This window comes from Electrona antarctica (assembly GCF_951216825.1).
Source record: "Electrona antarctica genome assembly, chromosome: 10".
Lineage (NCBI taxonomy): Eukaryota > Metazoa > Chordata > Actinopteri > Myctophiformes > Myctophidae > Electrona > Electrona antarctica.
The window spans coordinates 30,486,440-30,511,765 of NC_136791.1; the positions used below are offsets into that span (position 1 = coordinate 30,486,440).

A 25,326-nucleotide genomic window follows, 5' to 3' on the forward strand; every position below is an offset into this window, starting at 1 on the left:
CAATTTGTCTACTTTATAGTACAACGATGAGAATGACACCGAAAAGGAAATCTACAAGCCGAACTGAGCTTTCAACGAGCGACACTGTAGAATGACAGAGTATAAATTAAACATTATAATACCTTTGGCTTTAGGAAAATGCTTCTCCATATTTAAAACCTTATTACTGGAGGAACAGTATCACTGCATGCTTTAACTATTGTTATATCTACAACACCATTAAAAACAGATTAGTCTAAAAAAAAGTGTGTACATATTAGACAGATTAAATGTATGCAACTGCTGCCGTCTTGACATTGAGAGAGCTGGACATTGGTTTAATTTTATTTGTCTAACCTTTATGTAATGAGACCTGCATTAACTCTTAAAATACTGCACATTTTTATTTACAGTAATATACATTTCTGTAATTCTTACTCCTATTGTAAGGGGAAGGAAAACCCATGTTTGTTACTTTATAATTTGAACATAATTACATTAGCAAATAAAAGGCAAACATTTAGTATCCTGTAAACCTTTTCAGACTTCATATCACCATCAACAGATTAGATAAACAAGAACACAATTAATTAAATGCATTTTCTTTTGTTGCAAAATCTTTACTTAAGCTGGTAGATTCTCAAATAAATCTCAAAATAAAACTAACATAAGATCAACTTCCCTTTAACATGAAAAAAGATTCACTCACAGGTATTGCTATCTCTTCAACTATTCAGATACGCAAAGAAAACTGTCACAAATGCTGAAGTGGTATGAAGAGTGACATGGAGGTGTTTATTCTTCTGTTTCCTTATTCATAAGCGCCAGATGAATAAACCATGTACAGGGATGGGTTGTTGTTGCCCTGTTAAATATTGATTGATCTTCCCTGCATGAACAACATCCTCAGACTGACAAGACTGATACACAAGAGGCTCACATGTCAAAGGAGAGACATGGTGGACAAGTCCTCCTGTGTGACCTTGCCCTTCATAGGGAGAAGCACCATTTATCCTACCTAGAGAATAAATGAGCATCACACAATGACAGATGTCAGGTCCATCAAACGAAGCACCATTTTGGAGACTGACAAGTCTTCAAGCACAGCGTATCTATGTTCTGCACAGATACTCTTCTGCTTTGTTCTGCCATTTCACATTTAATTATTCAGCATGAGATACATTTTGCGGCTGTATGTGAAGAAATGCATAAATGTACGTGACACACCGCACTACATCATTCAGCTGATATGGACGCCCCTCGGGTCAGGTCACAACCATGTCAGGCAGAGGATGCAAATATTCTATTAGATTTCAGGCTGTGCACTTTTTTGTATATGCATTGAGAGAGATAAATAAATAATAGGTGAATGCCAGCATAATGATGCATAACCTCTGTGCTTGTCCATAGTCTTCTTCTTAAGAGGCTGTGTGTTTAAGACACTCCTGTAATGCAAAAATAATGTCTTGGAGAATGGAATTTCTGTTTTCCTTGGACACCTGCAAAGAGAAAATAAATATGTGGATAGATACACCACAAATGGCAGTATATATACCGGTAGTATAGTGTGTGTGTGTGTGTGTGTGTGTGTGTGTGTGTGTGTGTGTGTGTGTGTATATATATATATATCAGAATAAAATAAATAAGAACAATGCTACTATTAATAACTATCCAGGCAGTTATGGTAAGCATTATGCATGGCAAATATCCAAAGCTACATAGTACAATCAGATTCCTGTGATAAATTATTTTGGCATTTCAGAGCGTCCATTGTTGTTGGGATCAGTCACGCAACATCTCAGGGTTAATCCTGCTATAGGGGAGGGATAATACGGCACCACACCCCTCCTGCCAAAGTGAGCAGACAAGGGAAATTAAGCAGATTGCTTATCTATAAGACCTGCTGAATGCCGTGTAAACAGCTTTCAGTGCTATGGTGTGGAGAGGCTTAAAAGTGTGTGTGTACACTTGTCTGATTATTATTATTATTTTTATTCAGGTCACGTGTTACTGTCTGACTAGTCAATGATGTAACGCTCACATTGAAGAGCTTCACATCTCTCCTGCTCCGCACTTCCTCCACAAGGCCTAGAGGTTTTCCCTTTGGGACAGGGATGGTACCCAGGATGCAGACATCACCACACCCCAAGGTCTGCCTCACCGCCCTTATGAATGGCTGGCTGAAGAGCTCCATTTTCCCAATCTCATCGATGACGAACAACCTCCTACTGCCTCCATCAGCAGTCCCTACCTGAGGCAAGAGATGGACAACAACCCCAATGTCAATACATACTGTAATAATAATAATAATATCTCAAACTTAAATTGCGCTTTTCTGAGTACCCAAAAATGCTTTACATGGGGGCAAGGAAGCAACAAATAAAAGCTACTTTATTAGGGGGGAAAAACCCACTAAAGGCTGTACATAGACCTACACGGAAAAATGTATGCTCTCATACAGTATGCTTATAATCAGGAATTATTGTTTTATTTACTGGAAGCACTTACGGCAGTGTGAACAAATATGTAGCCACATGGTGACATTTGACTGGTTGTCACATTCCAGTATGATTGACAGATGGTGTCATGGCACACAGTATGCCGTTCAAGCTACACATGCGATGTGACCTGCAGTGATTATAGAATGGCCGTAAATGAGATGAAAGTGGAAAATGTGCCGCCAAGGCCTTCATGTATAGCACATGTGTATAGACGGCACACCAGGATGTCAATTTACATGCAGGATTAATCAGGGCCAGTGACAGCCAGACGGCACCATGAACACTAAAAGTGTCACTCTGGAATTTATGCAGGCATTTTGCTGGCCTTCAATTACAATCATCGGTTCTGGTTGAAGAAAAGTGCTGACGACTTGATAAGTGGGTACAACACATGAATGTTTTCCCTCCTGTCATCTATTAATGAGGGTCATTTTCAATGTCATTGTGCAGCTCTATACTATTCAGCTTACATTTCTGAAGAGCGGTAGAGACAGGCTTTCAAATGAAGGTAAATCAACAACATATTGTCCAACAGTGTATTCTCGTCTTCCGTCAGATGCACCCGCAACATCTCTGTAAATTGAAAATTTGAGGTGATCTTCAGATGTGGGGTAAAAAAAACAAAAAAGAAAAAAACATAAATGACAATTGGTTTAATTAGTTTGACATGACAATTCAGTGACCTTATTCTGGATAGGCGCCCCCTCTCTCCTGCTACTGTGACGACATCAAAGCCAACTCTCCGGCCTCCTTCTCTGACCTCTTGTGTATAAAACCCATCCATGCCCACGCCTGATGACAGCATAGCCTCACAGGCCTTCTGGACTAGTGTGGTCTTCCCCACACCTATAAAAAAACAAAGGGTTGGAGGGAGGAGAAAAAAACCTGACAGTGCAATATTATTGCTTTTTCAATGAAGGGCTTTGGTGCCTGTAATTTAAGGTTACTTTATTGCATGGCTGGCATGAGTGCTATTTTTCTTTTCTTTGCCCAAGGCACAGTTCTGCATTCCACCTATGGTTTCCCATGCTTAAAGTAGCGTAAAAATACACAAGACAGACATACTGTGTGTGACACCTTTGGCTGGCCTTAGTCTAGAAAATTAGTGACTGGCTTTTTCTCTCAGGTGGTTCCTAGCCTTGATGCAAGACTTGACCGTCTTGTAGGTTGTTCTATGGATAAATAGGCTACTGCCAAAATGTCACAATAGCCTAAACTGTAAAAAATCCCTATGTATTGTAAAGGCATTATGTTACAGTTTGTCATATTGCTTTAGTATTTTTGATTGATTGAATACTTTGTTTGCAAAAAAACCCGGCTCAGATTGATACAAAGGAGAAAGGACGCTAAAAGGATAACGCAAAAAGCCAGATGGCTTATTTCCATTGAGTAGACTTGTATCAATCTGGGACAGATTCTAGGCTAGCGCAGCGCGCCTCAAATTTTTTGAGAGATTAGAATGGGTTGTTTTTAGCCCCGATACGTTCCCTAGCTGTTGTTTTCAGCAGAACGGTCTTCAACGATAACGTCACAGTCGCGGCGCAGATTAATTTATCAGTTGAGCTGAGCAGCCTAGACTTTCAGACTAAACTGCAACATCAAGTCAGCATGTCCCGTTACCTCACCTGGAGGTCCTGTCAAGAAAACGTGTTTTATGGACATTGTTGTCGCACGCACCGGAGTTTACAGACTGAGTACATTCACCCCACCACCCATGCACATGTAGCCACTGACACTGCTGCACTTCCGTACACAGCGAACCCGCACATGCGCACCGAGTATTATTGCGTGGAAAGCCTTTATATGTATGGTCATGACATCTTCTAAAATACAAATAGTAAATGAGGGATGTCGATTGAACTACTTACAATTGGTTTGACAAGGTTAGGTTGGTTAGTGAATAAATATATTATTCAACTTTCTAAATATCTTCACTATTACTAATACTATTCCATGCTTAGGAGTAGTGTACTAGTGATTACCCTCTTTAATGACTTTTAAAAAAATGCACCCAGTATTTAAGATTTATTTTTTGAGTGGTGTAAACCACTCCTACAACTGGCTTTTTTGTGCAGAAAAAATGAGCATGGTTGCTATGTTTAAAATAATTTCTGACGTAATGAAATCACACCCGGGTGAACTGGATGACCGTAGCAACCATGCTCATTTTTTCTGCACAACATTACGTCAGACATGATTTCATTACGTCAGACAGGCCTTACACCACTCAGTTCACACGGGTGTGATTTTTTATAAATACACAAAATATCACAACTTATATTTGTCAGATCTGACCAAACTACTTTTATTAAACCATTCAGTAAAAACCTAAAAAAAAAAAAAAAAACCCCAGTTAAAAGATCTGGGTTTAAAAGCGCTGTACAATAATTTCCTATCTGCCCCACTATAGCTGCTAACCATGCTGCTCATCAGTACCCCATTCAGGGCAGTGACGAGTGGTGTATATATGGATAACATCAGTCACCTCTAATTTGGCAGACAGATGGATGGACTGGAGTTATACTTTTAATCCATTCATCGTCATAGTATTATTGACATCATAGACTGGCCTTCCAAGTACTATATGGGTAATAGGGATGCACCGAAAGGGAAATTCTTGGCTGAAACCGAATACCGAATATAGGAAACAGTTGGCCAAAAACCGAATATAATCTTTTTTCCTACCATTTCTGTCATGGCCGTACCTTAAAGCTACCCGATTTATGGCAAAATAAATGGTTATGGCAAAACTTAACTTAAATAATAATCACTATTATGGCCTGGGTCCATAAAACATTTATTCATCTCTTTTGAATGCATTAATTTCATACACTATTCGGTGATATATTTTCTGCCTAGTCGGGTTGAAACCGAATAGGCCGAAAATGCATTTTTAGCCATTTTCTGCCGAATATTTTCTGCGGCCGAATATTCGGTGCATCACTAGGTATTGCATAGGCAGTCTGACAATGCATACAACAGGCATCTGCCTAGTTTAACTAATGATTTGTGCATCTCTCAGACAGATATTCATTTACTAGGGGTTACTAACCCTACATTTTAGATGATTTCTTCACACCAATCCCATTCCCTACTCAAGGAGGCTTAATTTAATATAATCAATTACAGAAATCAGCCAATGCCTTTATTTAGCCACTTATGGCAAGATTTTCAAAAATAGCTGATGTACAGGTTCACAAGTTAGCTCACATAGGTGATTTAATATATAGACAATTGGGACATCAGGCTGCATAATTCCTGTATACTCTATCATACTCACTGGAGAAGATTGGGGAAAAAAGCAATTAATTGAAAGGAATACATTTCCCAGTCATTCTGATTGAAGCATGTTGTTTTGGGTAGTATTACATTTGTGTTGTGTGGCGTGAGTGATATGCTGCCTTCTATACTGGCTATTTTCTATAATTTACACAGTTTACAGACATTTGCATTTTACTTTTCCATCTGTGTTTATGGTTGTGTTATTTTCCAAGTTATTTTAGCAATAAGTCAATATGTCACTTTTTAATAATATCTTTTATAAATGCTCTGATCATACAGTTGTATGCTCTAGTCTAGAGTCTAGCAAAACCCAATAAACTGTTTATAATAAATAAATAAAAGCAACAAATAAAGACTAGATATTGTGCTGTTTACATAGTGTATCCAGGGAGCTTGTTGGCTACAAGCTCAGAGATGTGTTGATAATTGTTTTTTAAATCGAGAGAACCAAGCTCATCTCCCAGCTCCTCTACGTCCCGAGGTTCAAATCCTTTAGCACTCTTTTGGCTCCCTGATATCTCGAAACTCTCTGTAATGGATGCCTTCTTTGCTCTGGAGCCATTTGCCTTCTGTGCTCTGAAGCGTACAGTAGGAGGCCATTCTCTGTCATCGTTATCCGAGGAAACGCTGAGTGCCGAGGCCAGGGTACGTGGTCGAATTATGTGAGTACCCCTCAGTGACTGCTGTGGCGAGCTGGGGGCTTTGACTGGCACAGGTAGGACAGTTTTCTTGTGGATCCGTTCCGTGGTGCTGTCAGAACTGCAGAGGTCGCCACCGGCAGGAGACCTTGGTGTTTTGGCGAAAGCGGGCTCCGGACTAATACTCAGAGGGTCAGGAGAGCACATAACAAAGGGGTCTGGGGAACAGCCATCACTAGGATCAAGACTGGTAAAGTCATCAATGTATTCTTCTACTCCCTCTCCTCCACTGCTGGGATCCGAGTTTGGGGATTTTGGGCTGTTAACTTGACTGCTTGCTGGAGTTTCCATTTTTTCTTTGCTCCTGTGAGAACCGGACTGCGTTTGACCCGATTCACTTTGATTGTCATTATCGTCTCTCTGCTGTGCTTCATGCTCATCGTCCCTGGTGGAAATGGAAATCAACAACCTCGTGTCCGAGTAAGAATGTTTAGTATTTTCATTGTCTTGCTTAGCGTCAACTGCAACGCTGCTCATGACAGTTTCAACATGTTCATCTAGACTTGTCCTCTGGTTTAAGACCTTATTTCTTTGCTTTATTACCTTATTAGCGTTTGAAATCGTTGCTTTATTTTGTTTCAACCTGAGATGGAATGTCTTAGTTGTCCCATATGCCAGCTTTTTCCGATTACATGTATGGAAAGGTTTATTGTCAGGGCAGACATCTTCCCTTCTCATCTTACTGCATTTAACCTCTCTTTCCTGTACAGGTTTTGCGGGAGAAACTGTTTTTGGCAAGTGAATAGCTTCTAAACAAGGCCTAGCAACTCGTCTGGTTTTATACATCAATCTGGTTTGGTCCTCTCGTAGTGGGCTTCCCAGACTAACTGACGTCTCTGTGGGAGGTTTGTAGATCCATGCTAGATTGGGGTGAATGTTTAGAGGCTCTTGCCGGGTCTGTCCATTCAATTGTGACAGCTCAACAAGAAGGGCATTTAGCAGAGGCAACTGCCTTAAGGCTTCCCCAAGGACATTTGGAGTAACCCCAATTTCCTGGTGCTCTTGGCCACTTCTCATTTTTTTTGCATCATGTGTCAGTCTCTGGTCGATCAATGGAGATTTGGAACCTTGGGGTTTACTTTCAGTCTCTCCATCCTCCTCTGACCACACATCTTCCATTGTAAGAAGCTCTGCTTTTAGTTTCAATAACTTGTGGTCCTTCTTTGCCTCATTTTTGCCTGTCTTGTCTACAGAACTATTGTAGAAGAGGCGTGGAGGGCAGAACACAGCCAAATCCTCTTCTAATGTCTGCTCATTTTCTTGGGGTGCTTGATGCGTTTCACTTCTTGGCCTGTGTTCTATCCGAGTAGCAACACAGACAACATCTTCCTGCATTGCTGAAGTCACTTTCTTAATTAACTGTCCATTAATTTGCAAATCCTTACAGGAATCAGACTTCTGCAACTTTGGTGACTGTAACAGCCATGTGTTGGTAAGCGAGTTCTCCTGCATGCATTTGCTTCTATGTGTGCTGTGTTTTGCTGAGACATGTGGCAATAAACTAGGTCCTAGACTCACAAGTTTATAACCCAAGGAAACCAATCCAATTTTCTCTCCCATGAGATCATATAAACCCACAACGTTTTTTTCTCCATGGGAAGAGGGAGACAAAATACCATGAGCATTCACGTCCCACTTAATTCTGTCCACCAGTTTTGTCAGCGAAATCTGTGAGGTTCCAACTAATGTAGGGAGTTCGTCTTTCACATCCATCACTGTGGCAAAGAGAGGGGTGCATGATAAATGGCTATGCAACGTGTCCACGTTCATTTTGAACAAACACGACTTGCCTTTGTTGAAGATATATTCTGCACCTTCATGTTGACATGGAGATGCCACTGTTGCCACATTGTCTTTGTCGTGGTTCTCGTCACCAAGGTGTCCTTGTGGAGGGTACTTACTGCCACCACCATTCTGTTCAGCTTGGTAAATTATCAGTGTGGGGAAATCAAGCATTCTCAAGCCAAGAGCTAACGGGCGGTGGGAAGCGCTTCTTTCTTTGTCAATTCGGATATATTCCAACAAAATCTCAAATGAGAAAAGAGTTTCCAAGTTATCACCGTTGCGTTGTAATGATGACATTCTGACGTCTTCCCGCGGTAGATTTTGTTAAGCCGCAAAAAAAAGAAGCCTTTGGCTTCAGTCAGCTAATGCGTCGGTCAGCTCCATGGAAACAAACAAACAGCTGTTGAGCTGACGGCGCATGCTTATTGCGTCACAAAATATCAGTGGTGGATACCTGGGAAATGTAGTTTTATAGCAGAACAGGCAATGGTTTATCTTTTTGGTTTCTGTTGGTCAGTGGTGGTCGGTGGAACAAGCCTACTCAATTACATGCAAAGTAGAAATACTGTACTACAAGTAAAAGTCCTGAATTCAAAATGTACTTGAGTAAAAGTACAAAAGTATTGGCATCAAAATGTAAAAATTAGAAAGTACTCAGTCATTATGCAGAATGTCCCATTTCAAGTTTTCAAATGTATAACAAATCTTTTGAAAAGAGCAGATACGAGCTTGTAGATCGGCTATTTTCAAATGGCCGAAATGAATTGGTTAATGCATATGTTTTTAAATAATAATAATTCTCTACAAAAGGCCCTCAGCTCTGAACTCGGTAGAATCTGCACCTGGCTCGCTGATAACAAACTTTACACCTGGGAAAAACTGAATCCATTCTCTTTGGATCAAATATTAACCTCAGCAACGAAAAGATGAAATTACTGTAGGTAGGTAATTCAGGATATAACCTAGCTAGGTTCTATCCTGGTCCTGGAGGCAAATCTTTCCGGTGATAAAATAGCCACTATTAAACTTAATCAAAAAAAGTTTAGTCAACCAAAGAACAAGATTCCTACAGGATCTCCTCACTGGTCAACAAAAACACCTTGAACACCCTAACAGGATACAAGGTTTCTTCGACTATACATGCACCTCTTGGTACCACAACACCTCTAAGGCCCTTAAAACAAGGCTCCAGACTTCCCAAAACAAACTGGTCAGGCAAACTTGGTCGCCTCACTCCCCACCTCACCCCTGCCCATTTTGAAGCTGGAATGGCTTAGGGTTGACGACAGAGTAGGCCTACAGCATCTTGCAATGGGTCTGGTTCTCTACACACCACCAAGATACGGTAGGCTACCCATGTATCTGTCTAAATACTCATTTCGCTCCTATGCCACCAAAATGTGGAACACCCGCGGCCCTACCAACAGTCATTAAGACATGTCAAGGGAGTCCTTCAAAACCGCTCTCAAAGGGCACCTACAGACGGCTGAAATTAGAAACTGTAAACTGTAACTGTACCCCCGTAAAAAAGTCTGAGTCCTCCTCCCCCACCCTCTTTCCCCTCACTGTAGGCTATATTATCTTTTCCCTTTTTACCTCCTTTTATATATGATGATTTCCTGTTATATAGAAGTGTATATATGTACGCCTCTAAATGTTCTGATGAATTGAAAATGGTGGACCCTATTGTAAACTTTATGATGTCGTCCACAGTTAACAGTTTTTGTATTGAGTTGTGCTTGAAATGTACCTATTCTGCATACTGTTAATACATCTTTCAATCAATCAATCAATCAATCAATCAATCAATCAATCAAAGTAAAGTTTTCAAATAATTGTAGTGGAGATGTAGTGGAGTAGAAGTAATAGGCTATTGAAAATTGGAAATACTCCAGTAAGTAAAACTCGAGTACCTCGAAATGTTACTGAAATGTACTTTCCACCACTGCTACTAGTTTCCAGAGAATTTAAGCATGGTGCTTTAATAATAATAATAATAATAATAAAATATTATTATACATTTCATTTTAAATAATTATATCAAGTGGCATGTTAAGTTAAGTTGATCCAGGAGTAGTACAGTAGGCCTAATCTGTTGCTGGTTGCAGACAGATATAGGAAAACACCTTTTTATGATGTGAGAATGACAGGAATGAGCTTTTTGGAGAGAAACTTTACTGCAGTTCACCAGATGGTGCCACTGTAGCTCTGGTCCATAGCGTTAAGGAGAAGCTAGTCCTTGGACCAAAGCTAGTTTTCTTTTTACACGATGCTAACCCAGTTTGATGTAGCCGCGCTTCACTCTTTGTGAGTTTATACGGTATAATAAATAGTCCTCATATTAGTATTTTTTATTTTTTTTAACTTTACAATTCAATAACAAAACGTCAGGCGTATAGTTTGTATTTATATCTGAACAAGAACAATTGACAGCTGTGTGTATTTATTCCAGACAAATCATCGGAGGCGGAGTCTAGCTGCACTACGTGTTGTAGTGGATGGATCATACAACAGTCTATTACTACTCTCTCAGTCCGTCCAGTCGGGAGGCTGAGAGAAAGAGATGCGAGAGACCTATACACTATACAGCCGCTCGAAACGCTTATTCATCAAGGATAATATTATCCACACAGTGGCTGTGGGGACTCTGGGGAGCATTGTTCATGTTCAAGGTAAGAACCAAGCATGTTTTTTCCCCTCTTCTAAAATAACTAACAAACTGAGAACAAGACAAGTCACTATAAGTGTGTGTTTTATGTACGCTCTCTGAGTAGCGTAGGCTATGCCATATACAGTAGGATGAGTAGGAACTTGGAGATCACAGACAGAGCACAAAACATTTAAATATTGTGTCGGCTAAACTAGCCCATGTTTTTAATGAGCTAAATAGCCTACCACCGTTTGCTGTTGGCATCTATTTAGTTCAAGACGTAGACTCGATGGAAAACACTTTATGTGGGTAACCTCACCTCCATAATGACATATATGGCTTTTTTTAATAGTTATTTCAAATGTATAAATGTTATTAATTAATTGATTAATCTGCATTTGTACTCAGACAAAGTAGTGCTATTAGTCACTGACTTTGATTTATTATAGTTTTTCTTTAGAAACTTAAAAGGGCTCTTCGTAGATTTGTTCCGAAATTATTTATGAACGAAATTTCCCACTGGACTCAATGCTTACATGAAACAGTAGGGGGCAGTAAAGACATCAATACATCATACTTGTCATTATAAAGTCACCTATAGTCAAGTCCACCATATCTTAAAAACTACCATCTGGCTGTAACGTCATATCCAATTGTTATTATTTGTAGTTTGCCTGCCTAACGTTCAGTAGTTTTATTGTTGTGTCAGGACATAATATTCATGTGGCTAAAATAGTGGTTAAATTATATTAGCCTAAGTACTCAATTGGGGTGTAATAACCTGAGAGACAATGTTATCAGCCTGTGAAGTAGGCCTATACTGTGTTGCTCATCGTCAGTAAGTCTGGGCAAAGGGATTTACATTGTTTTAATATTGGTTTGGATTCTCCAAAAAGGGATGTTATAATTCCAGGAAGTCTCTGGGCATAGGCTACAGTACACAGCATGTATCTGACAGTATTGTTGGCTGCTGCTGCTGCTGTGGCCTTCCTTTCTTTTCCCAGGGTTAGTAAACAAGTGAAACATTGTTTATCTCCTGGAACACATCCGTATACTTTCTTCCTGTAGGAAGCTGAGCTTACACAACAATTAAATTCCTAATAAAGGAAAATAAATTGCCCCATTCCTCGACTGGAGGCTATATCACCGGTCAAAACAAGGAGGTGCTTCTCTCAACTCACAGTAAACTTCCCCCCTCCTTTTTTTTAAAGGTTTCCTTTACTTCATTTTCTGTAGTCTGGGATTTATGTCCTTGTGGCTTCACAGGTCTCTCATGAACAGACCAAGCACTGTATGAAGTGCTTTTCTGCTCCTTGAGTGTTAAAATGAATAAGACACCAGTCCTATTCACGGGCCTACATGTCTGGCAGAGATTAGTTTTTGATAGGACTGTGCTGTTGTAAGTAGGCACAGGAGTGTTTTAAGATATCCCCAGAATGCTCTTGGCCTGTTTTAGTGTTTAACATAGTTTCCTCTAAATGTTCCTCTAGCTCCAACTGTAATTGATCGGCATGTCACAGAGGTAAATACACTATATAAGCCGCAGACATTACAATTTCTGCTCAACTGAAGGTGAATGGAGAAAAATGCAATGGTGTGGAAAATGTTTTATATCATTATGCACATGGGATAACTGTAACTACAACTTTAATTCATGTTTTGGAATGGATTATCTACAGGCTTTTTGTGTTCAGACACTTTGGCCTCTTTACCATCAAAATAACTTTGGTTCAAGAACTGGTTCCATTCTAGATCATTGGAACCATGGTGCTTTCATGGAACTAGACGTGAACCCAGTTTCCCCAGGTTCGATTCCAGGCCTAGCCAGCAATGTGAATGAATATGACCAGTCAAAGTGTCCTTAGTTTTAATGGGAGAGATTCAATTGTCAATGGCAGTTACAGTTTCACCTTTCTTTTCTTTTCTTTTATGATTTTTCGCTTGCTTTTGCCACAACTGTTTATATCATATGGGGCGGCGGTGGCTCAGGGGTAGAGTGGCTGGATGGTAACCGCAAGGTTGCCAGCTCGAACCTGGGCTCCCCCAGAGTTAGTGTCGAAGTGTCCTTGAGCAAGACACTGAACCCCTAATTGCTCCTGATGTGCTGGTTGGTGCCTTGCATGGTTTATGCCGCCATCTGTGTATGAATGTGTGTGTGAATGGGTGAATGTAATGCACAATCTATGTAAAGCGCCTTGGATAAAGGCGCTATATAAAGGCACCATTTACCATTTATCACATCTTGATCTTCCAACCTGTAGAATTGTGACATGCCCACTTTGGTTCCCACCCAGTTCAAAGAATGGAACCAGGTGTCCAGATTGTGTTTATTTATTTGTTATATTCTTCACATCATAAATCACGCACATCTTGAACCCTATTATCCCTATTCTGTGCATGCATGTCATAATTGGCAAACATTTGGCAAACATAGGTGAACACTGCCAATCTACAAGCTCACAAAGTGATGCGATGCATTGATGAGATTTGTATAAGCCCCAGGGGGACCTCAGTCAGCGAACTATAGGGTTTAAGTGGTTATGGTTGTTTTTAGAATGGCTTTTATATCCTATTGGTTTTTCCGAATTATGTTTTAGATTAGAATTTCTAGGCTGCCACCATGGATATTATTTGGGGAGAAATCTGACTCTAGTTACTAGGGGGGAATGATATCCAAATACTAGATCAAAATAAGACCACATGTGTGGAATGTCTTACCCACCACTGTGAGCTGTACCACTCAGAGCCCCGCACTCTTCAATGAGACCCTTTGTGAATGACAACAATGATGACAGAGCTTTGGAAATGTCTTTGAATCTGAGTTTGAAATACAGACTAACCTCTGAAGGCTCTTTGGAGAAGAAACAGGTTTTAATCCGAGGCGGCAGGAGCATGCCGTACCTTCTGCATGAATAACCAGACAATATCTAAGTGAGCCTGATCGATATGTCAAAAACAAAGTTATGTGCTGCACAGTGGGTGTGTGGCTGAACAATAATGCACCTGTCAGGTTCAGTAGAGAAACAGCTTCCTGTGACATGCCTGCAGGCTGCACAGCTTTTTGACTGCAGTGCAGAGTTGTGTTTAGATATCTCTCACCGACTGACTCACCCCAGTCAGTGGGGTTGGAGACACCCCACTAAAGTTACAGTGGTCATATCCCATCCATCTCTTGGAAAACCCACCCCGGCCTCCACCCCACCCCCAACCAGGAGCCCAACCTTACTCAGCTTACCAATGTCAATGCAATTGTTTTAATGGGTTTGCTCTTAGCGAACATCACAATGTGATTTACAGAAAATAAAGGAGGAGGCAGCCAGACACCCAATTAAAACAAGAGATCATAAATAGTATTCAAACAGGCGTACACAATACTCAATAATACTACTACTCAAAATAGTCTAACCAAGTTCACCAGGCACCAACTTTTATGTCCCCAGTTGCTCCCCCAGTCTGCCTCCTTTCCCACGGTGCTTTGCTTCTGATGTGCTGAGTCGTCATGATGTGGTGCACAGTGGGAGAAAACAAGCGCTGAAGGACTTATAGGCCTTGGCCTCGTTGATTCAGAGCTGATGCACTCTTCCCTTTTGTGCCAGAGAGTCACGCCGAGCTGTGCGGTGGACGGTGGTGGAAAATTTGTTACTTGAGTAAAAGTACAAAAGTATTGGCATCAAAATGTACTTAAAGTACCAGAAAGTATCAGCAGATCAGATCTACAAGCTCACAATGCGTCGCATTGTGAGCTTGTATATCTCAAAATTGTACTTAAGTACAGTACTTAAGTAAATGTACTTACTTTCCACCACTGCCAGAGAGTCACTCACGGCGAGCTGTGCAGTGGACGGTGGGTGGGTGCACCCCTCCCAAACAGATCCCACACGCCCCCTCCCTGCATGTGACTGGGATCAGGAAGCGTGGTCTGGTCTTGCTGGCTAGGAGTCACAATAGGCCTCTCGACCAAATCCTGTTGCTCCAAAAGCGGCCAACCGGCAGGCTGGGGGGATCACATGCTGCCTGGCTGCTCTTGTTGTCAGAGGAGCCAGGCTCTATTCTAGCCTGTGTCCTGTCTCTCTTTGTCAGGCTTTGTTTAGATAGCAGTCTGAATTTATGGACCATTTTTTAGCCCACTCATCACTGCCAGGGGAAAGCACAGATGATCTGTCGAGACACTGCCAGTGAGTTGTTGTTGTTGTTTTCTTCTTCTTAACCTGGACAGCAGAACGTCTATCTATGGGCACAGAAGGTTTAATTCACCAGTGGCCTGTTAGTGATGGATGTCTGGGCTCTATAGAGCATTGCTCATAACAGATAGAATGGAGAAAAATGTTGGAAATTGGTTTTCTTTGTGAAAGGTTGAAAGCCAAGGAGATTAAGATCATCTGGGATGCAGCACCACTGGTGTAGACTTTAACCACTTAAGCCCCAATACCTTGTCGTACGATGGTGTCATGTGGTGAAAATAGCCGATCTACAAGCTCATAACGGGTTGCATTGAGAGTACATATAGCGATGCAATGTGACATAGCTCTGTTTACAAAATGCTGTACCCCCTCCAACTGTATATATATACTTAAGCCTATCATCAAAGGTTTTCAATGTAATGAGTCCCGGGATGCAGGGATGGTCTTTTAGATCAGTGTTTCCTAACCTTTTTGTCCCAGGGACATTTTATGACTTCAACGAGTCATATTTAGCCATTTTTTACAAATTGCAGCATTTAACTCCCATTTCATTTTATATGGTTATAATGTGGTTATATTCATGTAGAAAACAGAAGAAGAAATGATTATTATAACTAAAGCTATCAAAATAAACTAGAATAAACTAGAGTACAGTAGTACAGTAGTGCATCCCGTGGATGCAGAGGTCGTTGTTTCATCAATTTGCATCCCTTAACTATAAACTACGTTTTGGGATGCAAAATGCACCCTATTTTAATCTCTGTCATCAGGGTGATTACATTACACACCCAGTGTGGTGGTCTGATAGATCACTGGGGGTTTTATTGCTACCAGACCACGATAGAATGAAATATGATTACCAGCGCACTCTCGACACCTGGACGCTAATTGTAGATTTATGCACAGTATTTAGCACTCTCCACTCTCTTGTTTGTGTTTATTATAGCGATCCTCTACGAGAGATGATCGAGATATGTAGGCAGGTGAGCCACAGTGGGTGGGTTGGGTGTGCTTCGTCCTGGCCCACATTCACAGGACATAACTGGTCCAAGGTCGGGGTAATGGGTTCTCTTGGGGGCTGTTTGGCATTTCTGTCTGCAGTGCACATTACACGCCTTCTCTTGTGCAATCGTCATTGTGATCGCGAAGATGGCATGTTTAACAGCTTGATCAGGCACTGGCTTATGCTGTCACGATGCATCAGGGACCATAAAGTGTCCTTTTTTATAGCTACATGATATCTCCTGTCTTTATGTGCAGTGGACAAATTAGATTTTGTAGGCTCTTCAACGCTCTTGCATGTCACTTCAGGGCTTTGATGGATTGCTACCTTTGTGTGTTGTTGGTTTGTTTGTTTCTGTTGTGAATTGCTGTGTGGTTGATTAATCTGACCCTGTGCGGATGTGACTATAAGCCAAGGGTGATACGTGGAGGTGGACACAGCAGAACACTGTCTCAAGTTCCATTCCATGCAATGCATCTCACTTACAGGGATGTTCTCAAGAGATTGCATTGTGTAGTAGTGTAGTAGTAGTGTAGTATTGCATTTCTTTCAACATTCATGTTACATGGCCACAAATATCCTGATGAAGCTTATTTATCCCAGTGTTTATAAAAAAAACGAGCTGACATTATATTAATGTAAAATCACTTGTAAAAGCACAAACGTGCTGTTCTGTTACATTTTTCACACGAGGGTACACTGAAGATGAATTATATCTTATCCTTGTTTTGGAAATGTAACATTGCATAGAATAGACCGACTTTTTACAGCTTGGCACTTAGGGTGCGAGGCTGCGAGCCATCTACAAGAGGGTCTGTCTGTCTGTCTGTGTGTGTGTATGTCTGTGCTGTGGCTAATCTCGCAAACCACTGAACTGGACCGTACCAAATGTCTTTTGCCAGTAGGCCAAGGCAGTATTCGTCACTTATTGTGAATATTTCTCTTTTCGTGTGAATATATTTCACATTTTGTGAACTCGTATCTCAGAGATCCACTGTTCCTACACTGTTGGTCATCAACATCAGCGATTCATAGGAAAGTAATTCTCAACCTGGGCCGTGAGGGTATTGCAAGTGTGCCCCCAAACAACACTAAGATTGTAATGATCGCATAACACTAATATTTTAAAAGAATATTGTTAAAAAAATGACATGGTGGTATTTTTTCTTAAAAATGTTGTTTCCATTGTGATACCGCTAGCCTTGCGTAGCCATACTATTATCTCTGCTTGGGGCAAAAGGCAGATTGAAGGCTGGCTACGCGAGGCTAGATACCAATAGCAACTTAAATTATACTACTCCATCGATCCAAGCCGAAAACACAATCGATTGATTGATTGATTATAAAAAAATAAACGGGCTCTGAAAATGCACGCCACCCAGCCAGCCACATAACACGGAACACTGATCCACTGCTGTATGAGGCATAACCTTTTCTACACCTAATGAATGAGATAAAATAAGAGACAATCCAGTGGCGATGTCCCACTGTCTCACTCTCCCCACTGAGCCAGCAGACTGTGTCTGTGCCATCATGGGAACCCCCTCAGACACAGTGACAGTGAGGGTAGAGCCAAAGAGGGTGCTGCTGGGGGTAGCAGATGGCTCCATGACAGTTAGCAGTCAAACATCGAGATCATCATCTCAGACGACGACCCTGTCAATCTCAGATGATGGCCTGCCGCCCTGTCGTGAAAGTAGGCGGGAGGCGGGCGGTGTAAGGGGGGGGGGGGGGGGGGGGGGGGGGGTTCAGGGCAGGGTTAAAAGGTTGAGCCCTCCGATGACCCACTTTGCCATCACTGCACAGCGCTACAATTAATGGGTTGGATAGATACGATAATACAAGATTATGTCCGAATTGATACTCCGCAAAGGCATTTAACGATTTACTTTGCTATTTGGAGCTTTCATCACTCGCTAATGGAAAGAGTTTTGCAGCTTGATTATTGGAGTTGACAATCAAGGCCACAGGATGGACAATTAACCACGTAATTCCTATATAGCCTATACTTCAACCTTATGACGAATAGTGAAAATAGCAGATGTACAAGATCACAACATGTCAATCTATTTTTGTTTATGTTAAAAAGTTTAGAAAATCTTTGAAAGAAAAAAATAGGGAAATAGGTTGAAAGTGGTACAATCATATGTTATGTACCAAATTCTACGAACCTACTCTGCCTTATCATGTGACCAGCTTTAGACCAGCTTGGACGATAGTACCGTTTAAATCATGTCCACATAAACCTATAATGCTGGCCCCACATGGTGCTCTGCTGCCCCCCCCCCCCCCCCACACAGCCCCATGATCTTTAACGTATGATGGTGTCTATACCATTTGTATGTTCCTAAAGATATCCTGATCCTTAGCCACAAATGTCGAGTATAATATAAGTCAAGAATCCATTTTCTCACTTTTAACATAACTTGTCCTTGTCCGCACGTTCATCATTATAAATGTTCACTGACAGTTTGAAGATTAAGAGCCTGAGCAATGTGATTTCGTTAGTCATAAATGTGTTTTTACTTTGATAAATTTGATTTGCGGCAAAATCCTGATCTTTCAGAGCGTTTCACAGCAAAAGCAGGATGTTGCTTGTGTAGACTCACGAGACTATGGTCTGTATCGAGTATTTTCCTTTATCTCATTTTCAAAGGAGAGATTCATGTTCCCAATGTGGACATAGTGGTTTTACTTTAGGTCTCTCTTTGTGATCCTTTTGCTGCAAAATCTGCTCTGTGGTCAACAGAGCAAACACCACTTGTCAGAGCCACGAGCAGGGGAGGCTCGCGCTTTGTTTTACCGGGCCAATCATTAAACAATGTCAAGTCGGGGCACACTGCTATAGCTGACTGGACAATGTGGTTCGATTCCAGCTCCAGACCTGTGTTGGGCATCCCCCACTCCCTCATTCAACATCTCTCTTCTAGAAAGTACTGGCCAAAATTATATACATTAAAAAAAAAAAAAAAAAAAAACGTTCATGCACAATGGATTTTGCCATATCTAAGCCCGTAGAAAAATGTGTCCGTGTAAGATGAATCATTTCCACTGCTTTGTGTTCCCTTTGGGACTCATTAGTGTTCATATCAGGAATGTTGTGGAAAGGGCAGAAAAAAGTTGCTGACCCTCCCTGCATGTTTTGTCTACATGTCTGTCACTGGGCCTCAATGGAGAGAATGAAGACTGGGGCGGTCATTAACCCCTGGGACACTGAGGTCCAGGGACCGCCGGTGACCCAGGGGGGGGTTACCGTAACTCTCGCTTGTGTTCCAGACAATTGGGGCGACTAACCTCCCCCAGTACCCTGTCAGGCTCCAATAGGAGATAAGGAGGGATTTGGTGAGTGCCAGCCCAGAGCGCATACCTCCTCCCTACTGTAGCGAAAAGCAAAGGGCCTTGTCTGAATGGGCAGACAGGGCTGGGTGTTGCTGATGGCAGTTTTCCGAGCTAAGATAGCATGCCTTTATGAATCTGACTCCCTCGCTTTTTCGGTGTCTGTCTCTCTCTCTCTCTCTCTCTCGGAGTCTAAAGGAGAGTTGCAGTGAATAATCACACTAGTCTGATGTAGCCAGACGATCAGTGATCTCCGCCTACCGATACGTCTGTCTGGGGGAATCTAAATTCAATGAATGGGCTGGAAAAAACCAATGCTAACACATTTACACCCACTGCTTTGAAAACCAATCCTGATACCCATTCCCATTATGAAGGACCACCTTAACCCATTTAGACCTGAGAAAAGATTCTACAAATGCCTTGTAAATCCTGACAGTTTTCTGAAAACACCCATGTTTCTATATGTCAGTCGTTCTCAAACATTTTCATGTCAAGGATATGTTGTTCCAGTGACCCCAGTAGCAAAGATTTTAGTTAAAAACGTTCGCTCTGAAAATATGTATATAATATATAAGATGTGCAACACATTTTCACATTTTCACGATTTTTCAAAAAATTAGAAAAATGTAAAAAACAAAATGTCAATAGCTAAAGTAGAACATAATGCGTAAAACACCAAAAGGGGTTCCCGTACTGAATGGGTAAAGTCTTTGCATTGGTTCTGAAGCAGGTTATATTTACTTTTCCCTTCCTCTTCAAATGGTTTCCATGCAGCGGTATTTGGCCCACATTGAATTTAGATGTCATGTCACCAGACGCATCAGCTCTGATCTTCTGGCTACACGAGACGGCACCAACAATGTACACACAAAATAAAATAATAACATGTTTCACATAAAACGTAGCTTAACAGTTCCACTGTGTAACCTGTGTTCCCCGATATTTAATCCAATATTCTACGCTGCCTAGATTGTTTTATTACCTTTGGAGCATACGCCAAAGTATTTGCAGCTTTGAACGACAAAAATCCGGAAAATAGTCTGATGGTTTGTTGTTGAAGAGAAAAACATGCCGTCCATTATAATGTGAAACAAGAACAGCCTCCACAGCATGTTGTAGTCCAAACAAACCCACCGATCACTTGCATTGAACTCATTTTCCCAGACGCCCTAGCAGCCCAGAGCATGGCTTGATTTCCGGTTTCGTCATCATAACGCGACGGCCTCGTCACCAGGTCCGCGACAAAAATTTCTTGTTAATTATTAAAAAACGGCGAATTAAACACATTAAACAAATAGCGGGTTTAGCATATTAAGCAGGGCGGAACGTTAGATTAAATCATTTAAAGCCCTCAAAATGTTAATAGCCCGGCATGCTGCACAAATCACATCATTGAGGCCCCTTTTCCACCAAAATAACTTTTGTTCTAGAACTGGTTCCGTTCTGATGGTTTATATCACATCTACATCTTCCAACCTGAACTGTGACATGCCCACTTTGGTTCCCACTTCAGGGCAAGAAGAAGCATTTTGTTGGTTCCAGTTCCAAACCAACTCTTAGGGATCTGAACCAATTAACCTGGTTCAAAAGTAGCCAGGAAAAAAGAACGGAACGGGTTCAACCCCGGTGGAAAAGGTGAGTGTCAAATGGACTCTGAGTACGCCAAGGATCTAACACCCGTTAGATGAGTTGTTTTTAGAGTACAACGGTATTGCTGACTTGTTTCTTTTAGAGGTTGATTGTAATTAACGAGTCAAATGGAGCAGAGCTGTGACAGATGTGCTATAAAGTGCTTACTATCATTGTGTGTGTGTCTGTATCTGTCCGTCTGTGTGTGTGCATGTGTGTGAGCGCGAGTACATGTATGCATGCACCACCAAGCCATTGGGGTATTGCTGCCGGAGCCAGTATCCTTCACCTAACCTCTGCAGCTATATAGCCTACACCCATCCATGGCAGACAATGCACTGACTGCGGTGCTTTCATTGTTACTGCGGATGAGTTTATTTAGCAATTCAATTTAGCCTTTGCTGCAGGATTATTTTGATAGACATTAGGCTGTACAACAGAGTTTGAAGATTTGAAGAATGAACATCATAAAATGAACATCATAAAATTATTACAATTATTTGCCTATTGGAAGTTATAACATCCACCCAGAGCAATGCTGGATGGAGGTGTATTGACCATTTCCACACACCAACTATGACGTAAGAGTAAAATTGTAGCCGTGTCACACAATTTTCTAACCACTTAACTCATAGAGAGAGAAACCTTGCCTCCCTATTTTGCCCACCTATCATTATAGGTGAGAAAGTACCACAAAACAAGGGGCTTAAGTTGTTAATCCTGCACTGCCCAGTGTGCACTGTGTTGTTGTGAGGTGGAATGCTCTGCATTGTGACACACATTGAGGGGAAAGTGCATTTTCTTTCGGTGTATCGACCTTTGACAGGAAGGAAGGAACTCTCCCCTAAACAGTCTTTTTTTTTTTTTTTTTTACCAATTGTGAGAAAGTGTCTGTTTTGTGTTTGGTTCTTTCATGTCGCCAGGTCACTGACATGAGACAAATTAGAAAGTGTGGTAAAGGCCTGTGTTCTATCATTGTCTTAAAAAAGAAAAGAAAAGAAAGAAACACAGAAAAAGCTGGCAAAACAAGGAGCCTTGAGGATGTTAGTCTTATTTTCCTTGTCCTTGGGTTCATAAATCAGACCACAATTGGAATTTCTCACGCTACAAATTCAGCTTATTTATTGGTGGTTAATTTGTCAGCGTGAGCGTAGTCACCAAATTATCATAGAACTTGGGCAATAGAGCAAATAATAGTCTTACCATAAATAATAATGCTCTGCTGTTATAGCGGTCTGACATTGTGGAGGATTGCAGCTCATTATAAATTGTTCCTTCACTTGACAGCTACATAAAGAAACAAAATATTTCTTAGCGGACAGTCTTTTCTAATAACAGTGTGGCTAGCCATTGTACAATTGAAAAGGGTTTCAGACAGTTTGCAAAATTAATTAGCAACTGGCTTGAAGCTCCCTACATAGCTATTTAACCTATGTATTAAAATGTCAAATGAAAACATTTCCTCAGTCTGTAAAATTACTTTCCTTCATTCTTTCACACAGGGCAACAGTGTACGTCTTGAACGAACAATGCATACAGATCAACAATGTGCTAACGTGCTAACACTCATACAGCGAAATGGCCTGGTATTATTTTACTATTACTATTTGACCTATTATGCAATAACCCAGGCCATGCTGGGTAGGCCTACCTACCGACAGTGCCATAGTACTTTATTTGATAGATTGGCCTCCAAGTACGTTGTGCCTGAAACCTGAAGAAGCTGATTGTTGTTGTCAACTTGGGTCTTATAATGCAGGGCAGGGCATTAGACTACTGTCTAAGCTGTATATGCATCCTCATCATCAGAATCTATTTGCACGTGGTCTGGGTTATATGCTACTCGCATTACTTGCTTTTATCAAAGGCATATTAATGTGATGGTCTCAAACAGGCCTGAATTGAAGCTACTATTTGTTTTATTTTATATATTTTTTGTTATGGAGGGATAGACAGTATGCTGACAGGAAATGGGGAGAGAGATGGGTGGATGACATGCAGTAAAGGCCGTCGGGATCGGGAGTCGAACCCAGCCAAGGTGCCTGGACCGCTGAGCCACGGCCCAGGCCGTGAAGCTACTATTTGTACCCTGTAACCCCTGTACTGTGCATTAGGCTCCGGATAGAGTAGAAGAGGGGAGGCTGAAAATAAGTGCTATACTGCCCTGTGTCAGATCATGCCTTTCTCTGTCCCAGTACACATGGATGGATGGACAAACGGAGTCTAGCAGCAGTATTATATGTTTAAAGAAGAACAACTGGCCCGGGCCAAGCAGAGCAAATATGGTAAAGCCAAGGTAGCTTTCTATTCACACTCCATTCTGATTGGCTTACAGTAGGACTCGCAGGAGGGCTCCGTCTTGAACATAGCGTGTGATTTCTGTGAAATTTTGAACGCACATCTCCACTAGGCCGAGGAAGAAATGCCACTTGAACATTTTCAAATCATCCTGGTGACGCTATAACTGCCGATTCGTGTTTTTACCTATAACTGCATCGATCTGTGTAAAACATTGTATGCGCACCTTTCACGTTTCACATATGTGCTTCATAGTGCCACCAGGAGGCCGACTTATGTAAAACACATGTTTGGATATTACACCTTCAGATTTTATCCAAATGTCATGCAAATCGGTACACATGATCTCTATAGTCATGTGATCAAGACGGGTCTGTTTTATTTCTCATATTCCATCCCGATTGGCTAAGATTGACATCTAAAGTTTGTACAAAATGTTTTGTACAAAATGCAGCAAATCATGAACGCAGCCACTTGGCATTTTTCAAATCAGCCTCATGGTGGTGCTATAACAAGCCGAGTTTTGTCTTAACCTAGAACTGCACCGATCTATGTAAAACGTTGTTTGCACACTCCCTAGAGGCCAAGGAAAAACGCCTGGTCTGCATTTCTCAATTCTGCCTTTTAGAGCGCCACTATGCAGCAAACTTTTGTTGAAAACACATTTTCTTTTTCTGTAATTTACAATTTAGGCATTTAGCAGACGCTCTTAATCCAGAGCGATTTACATTAAGCAAGAACAAAAATACATCACATACATAAAAAGTAGTTATCATGAAACATGCGTCAGCTAAGAACGTAACAGTGGAATATCTATATAATGAAACTATACATATAAACTATACTATACTATTCATATATATACTATAAAGTGCTATGACTACATGCCCACAACACACGTTCTTGACCTGGTGGAGACCTGTGCTCCGAGGAGCACTTTTTCCCCCCAGTTTTGTCCTGTTTCTTTTGCGACATCATCTGAAATCGCTTTTCCTCTTATTCTATTTGTAAAGGACGTGGACTGGGGAAGATAATGATCTCGACTGGCAGTGGCCCTGATTCTTCTGTAATCTCATTGTCTGTCAATGCAGTGGCCCTCCTCCTCCTCCTCCTCCTCCTCCTCCTCCTGGATGTTTGGAGTTTAGGGGGGGGGGGGGGGGGGGGGCTTGTAACAACAACATGTGACAGTGGTTGCTTGTGTTTTGTAAGGCACTCTGTCCTTGAAAAGAAGAGGAGGGCTAGAGTGAGTTAGATTACATAACACAATAACACATCCTCCCTAACAATGTCCCACACAGTACGGCATGTTTCAAATCTTAACCAGAACCAGCTAACTCCTGATTAGCAGTATTTACTGAAATCATGCCAGCTGCGTTTGAAATGTAAACTGGGCAGAACAGAACAAAACAGCTGGGTCTGGGACAATTAAACCACTACACCCAGTACTACTGTATGGGAACAGCGGTTATAGCTGTTGCTGTTTCACTTTCAAGATTATTTTTGTTTAGGGTTATACGTGTTCAAAACATTTTTGGTTCCTAAAACCTCAAACTTAACTGCCCGCTCACTGACAGATGTTTCAATCAGGCCAGACATGTTTTGTCAGTCTACCGAAGCCTGCACGTTACGTTACAGTTTGACACAAAAATCAGTCTTCAAAGCATGTCGAAAGTGTTTTATTTTTTCCATGCTATTTGGTTCTTCCTCACATTTCCATCGGGTCGCACACGAAGATAGTTCCACCTATAGCTATCGGCAATGATGTCTAACCTTTTCTGATGGTGTAAAGACAGGCAGAAAAGACCATGCTTTGCTTTAATTGTCAGCTAAATGCAGTCTAAGACTAGGGTCCTTAATGTGCTCTCCTGCATTTCACCTGACAATGTCCCAATCGATCCAACTCCCTGGCTGTTTACAATGTATTAATAGTATACACTGTAAAATCATGAGTGATCTCTGAAGTAAAATCACGAGGGGATTG

The 25,326-nt window shown here is 41.3% G+C and overlaps 3 protein-coding genes across 7 annotated transcripts in view; 1 reads left to right on the forward strand and 2 right to left on the reverse strand.

Moving 5' to 3' along the window:
- Nucleotides 1–351: 351 nt before the first annotated feature.
- Nucleotides 352–4,235, reverse strand: ntpcr (nucleoside-triphosphatase, cancer-related). 3 transcript variants are annotated; one of them, XM_079512563.1, is made up of 5 exons: nucleotides 4,106–4,235; nucleotides 3,164–3,326; nucleotides 2,951–3,053; nucleotides 2,021–2,230; nucleotides 352–1,478 (listed from the first exon to the last, which is right to left on the reverse strand). In XM_079512563.1, exons 1-5 carry the CDS (start codon nucleotides 4,140–4,142, stop codon nucleotides 1,398–1,400), a joined length of 594 nt encoding a protein of 197 aa, XP_079368689.1. In that variant the 5' UTR covers nucleotides 4,143–4,235; the 3' UTR covers nucleotides 352–1,397. The 3 variants fall into 3 exon arrangements, with proteins under 3 accessions (XP_079368689.1, XP_079368690.1, XP_079368688.1); XM_079512564.1 differs by having other exon boundaries at nucleotides 4,101–4,227; XM_079512562.1 differs by having other exon boundaries at nucleotides 3,164–3,365; nucleotides 4,106–4,175.
- A 1,271-nt stretch (nucleotides 4,236–5,506) lies between these two features.
- Nucleotides 5,507–8,649, reverse strand: map10 (microtubule associated protein 10). Its single transcript, XM_079512348.1, has one exon. It carries the CDS (start codon nucleotides 8,540–8,542, stop codon nucleotides 6,134–6,136), a length of 2,409 nt encoding a protein of 802 aa, XP_079368474.1. The 5' UTR covers nucleotides 8,543–8,649; the 3' UTR covers nucleotides 5,507–6,133.
- Nucleotides 8,650–10,787: 2,138 nt separating this feature from the next.
- The window catches only part of LOC306931685 (signal-induced proliferation-associated 1-like protein 2), a 152,438-nt gene continuing 137,899 nt past the window's right edge, over nucleotides 10,788–25,326 (forward strand). For all 3 annotated transcript variants that reach the window (XM_079513228.1, XM_079513229.1, XM_079513230.1), the window contains exon 1: nucleotides 10,788–10,917. The gene's annotated coding sequence lies outside the window, so the exon portion shown is untranslated. The remainder of the gene's footprint in view (nucleotides 10,918–25,326) is intronic.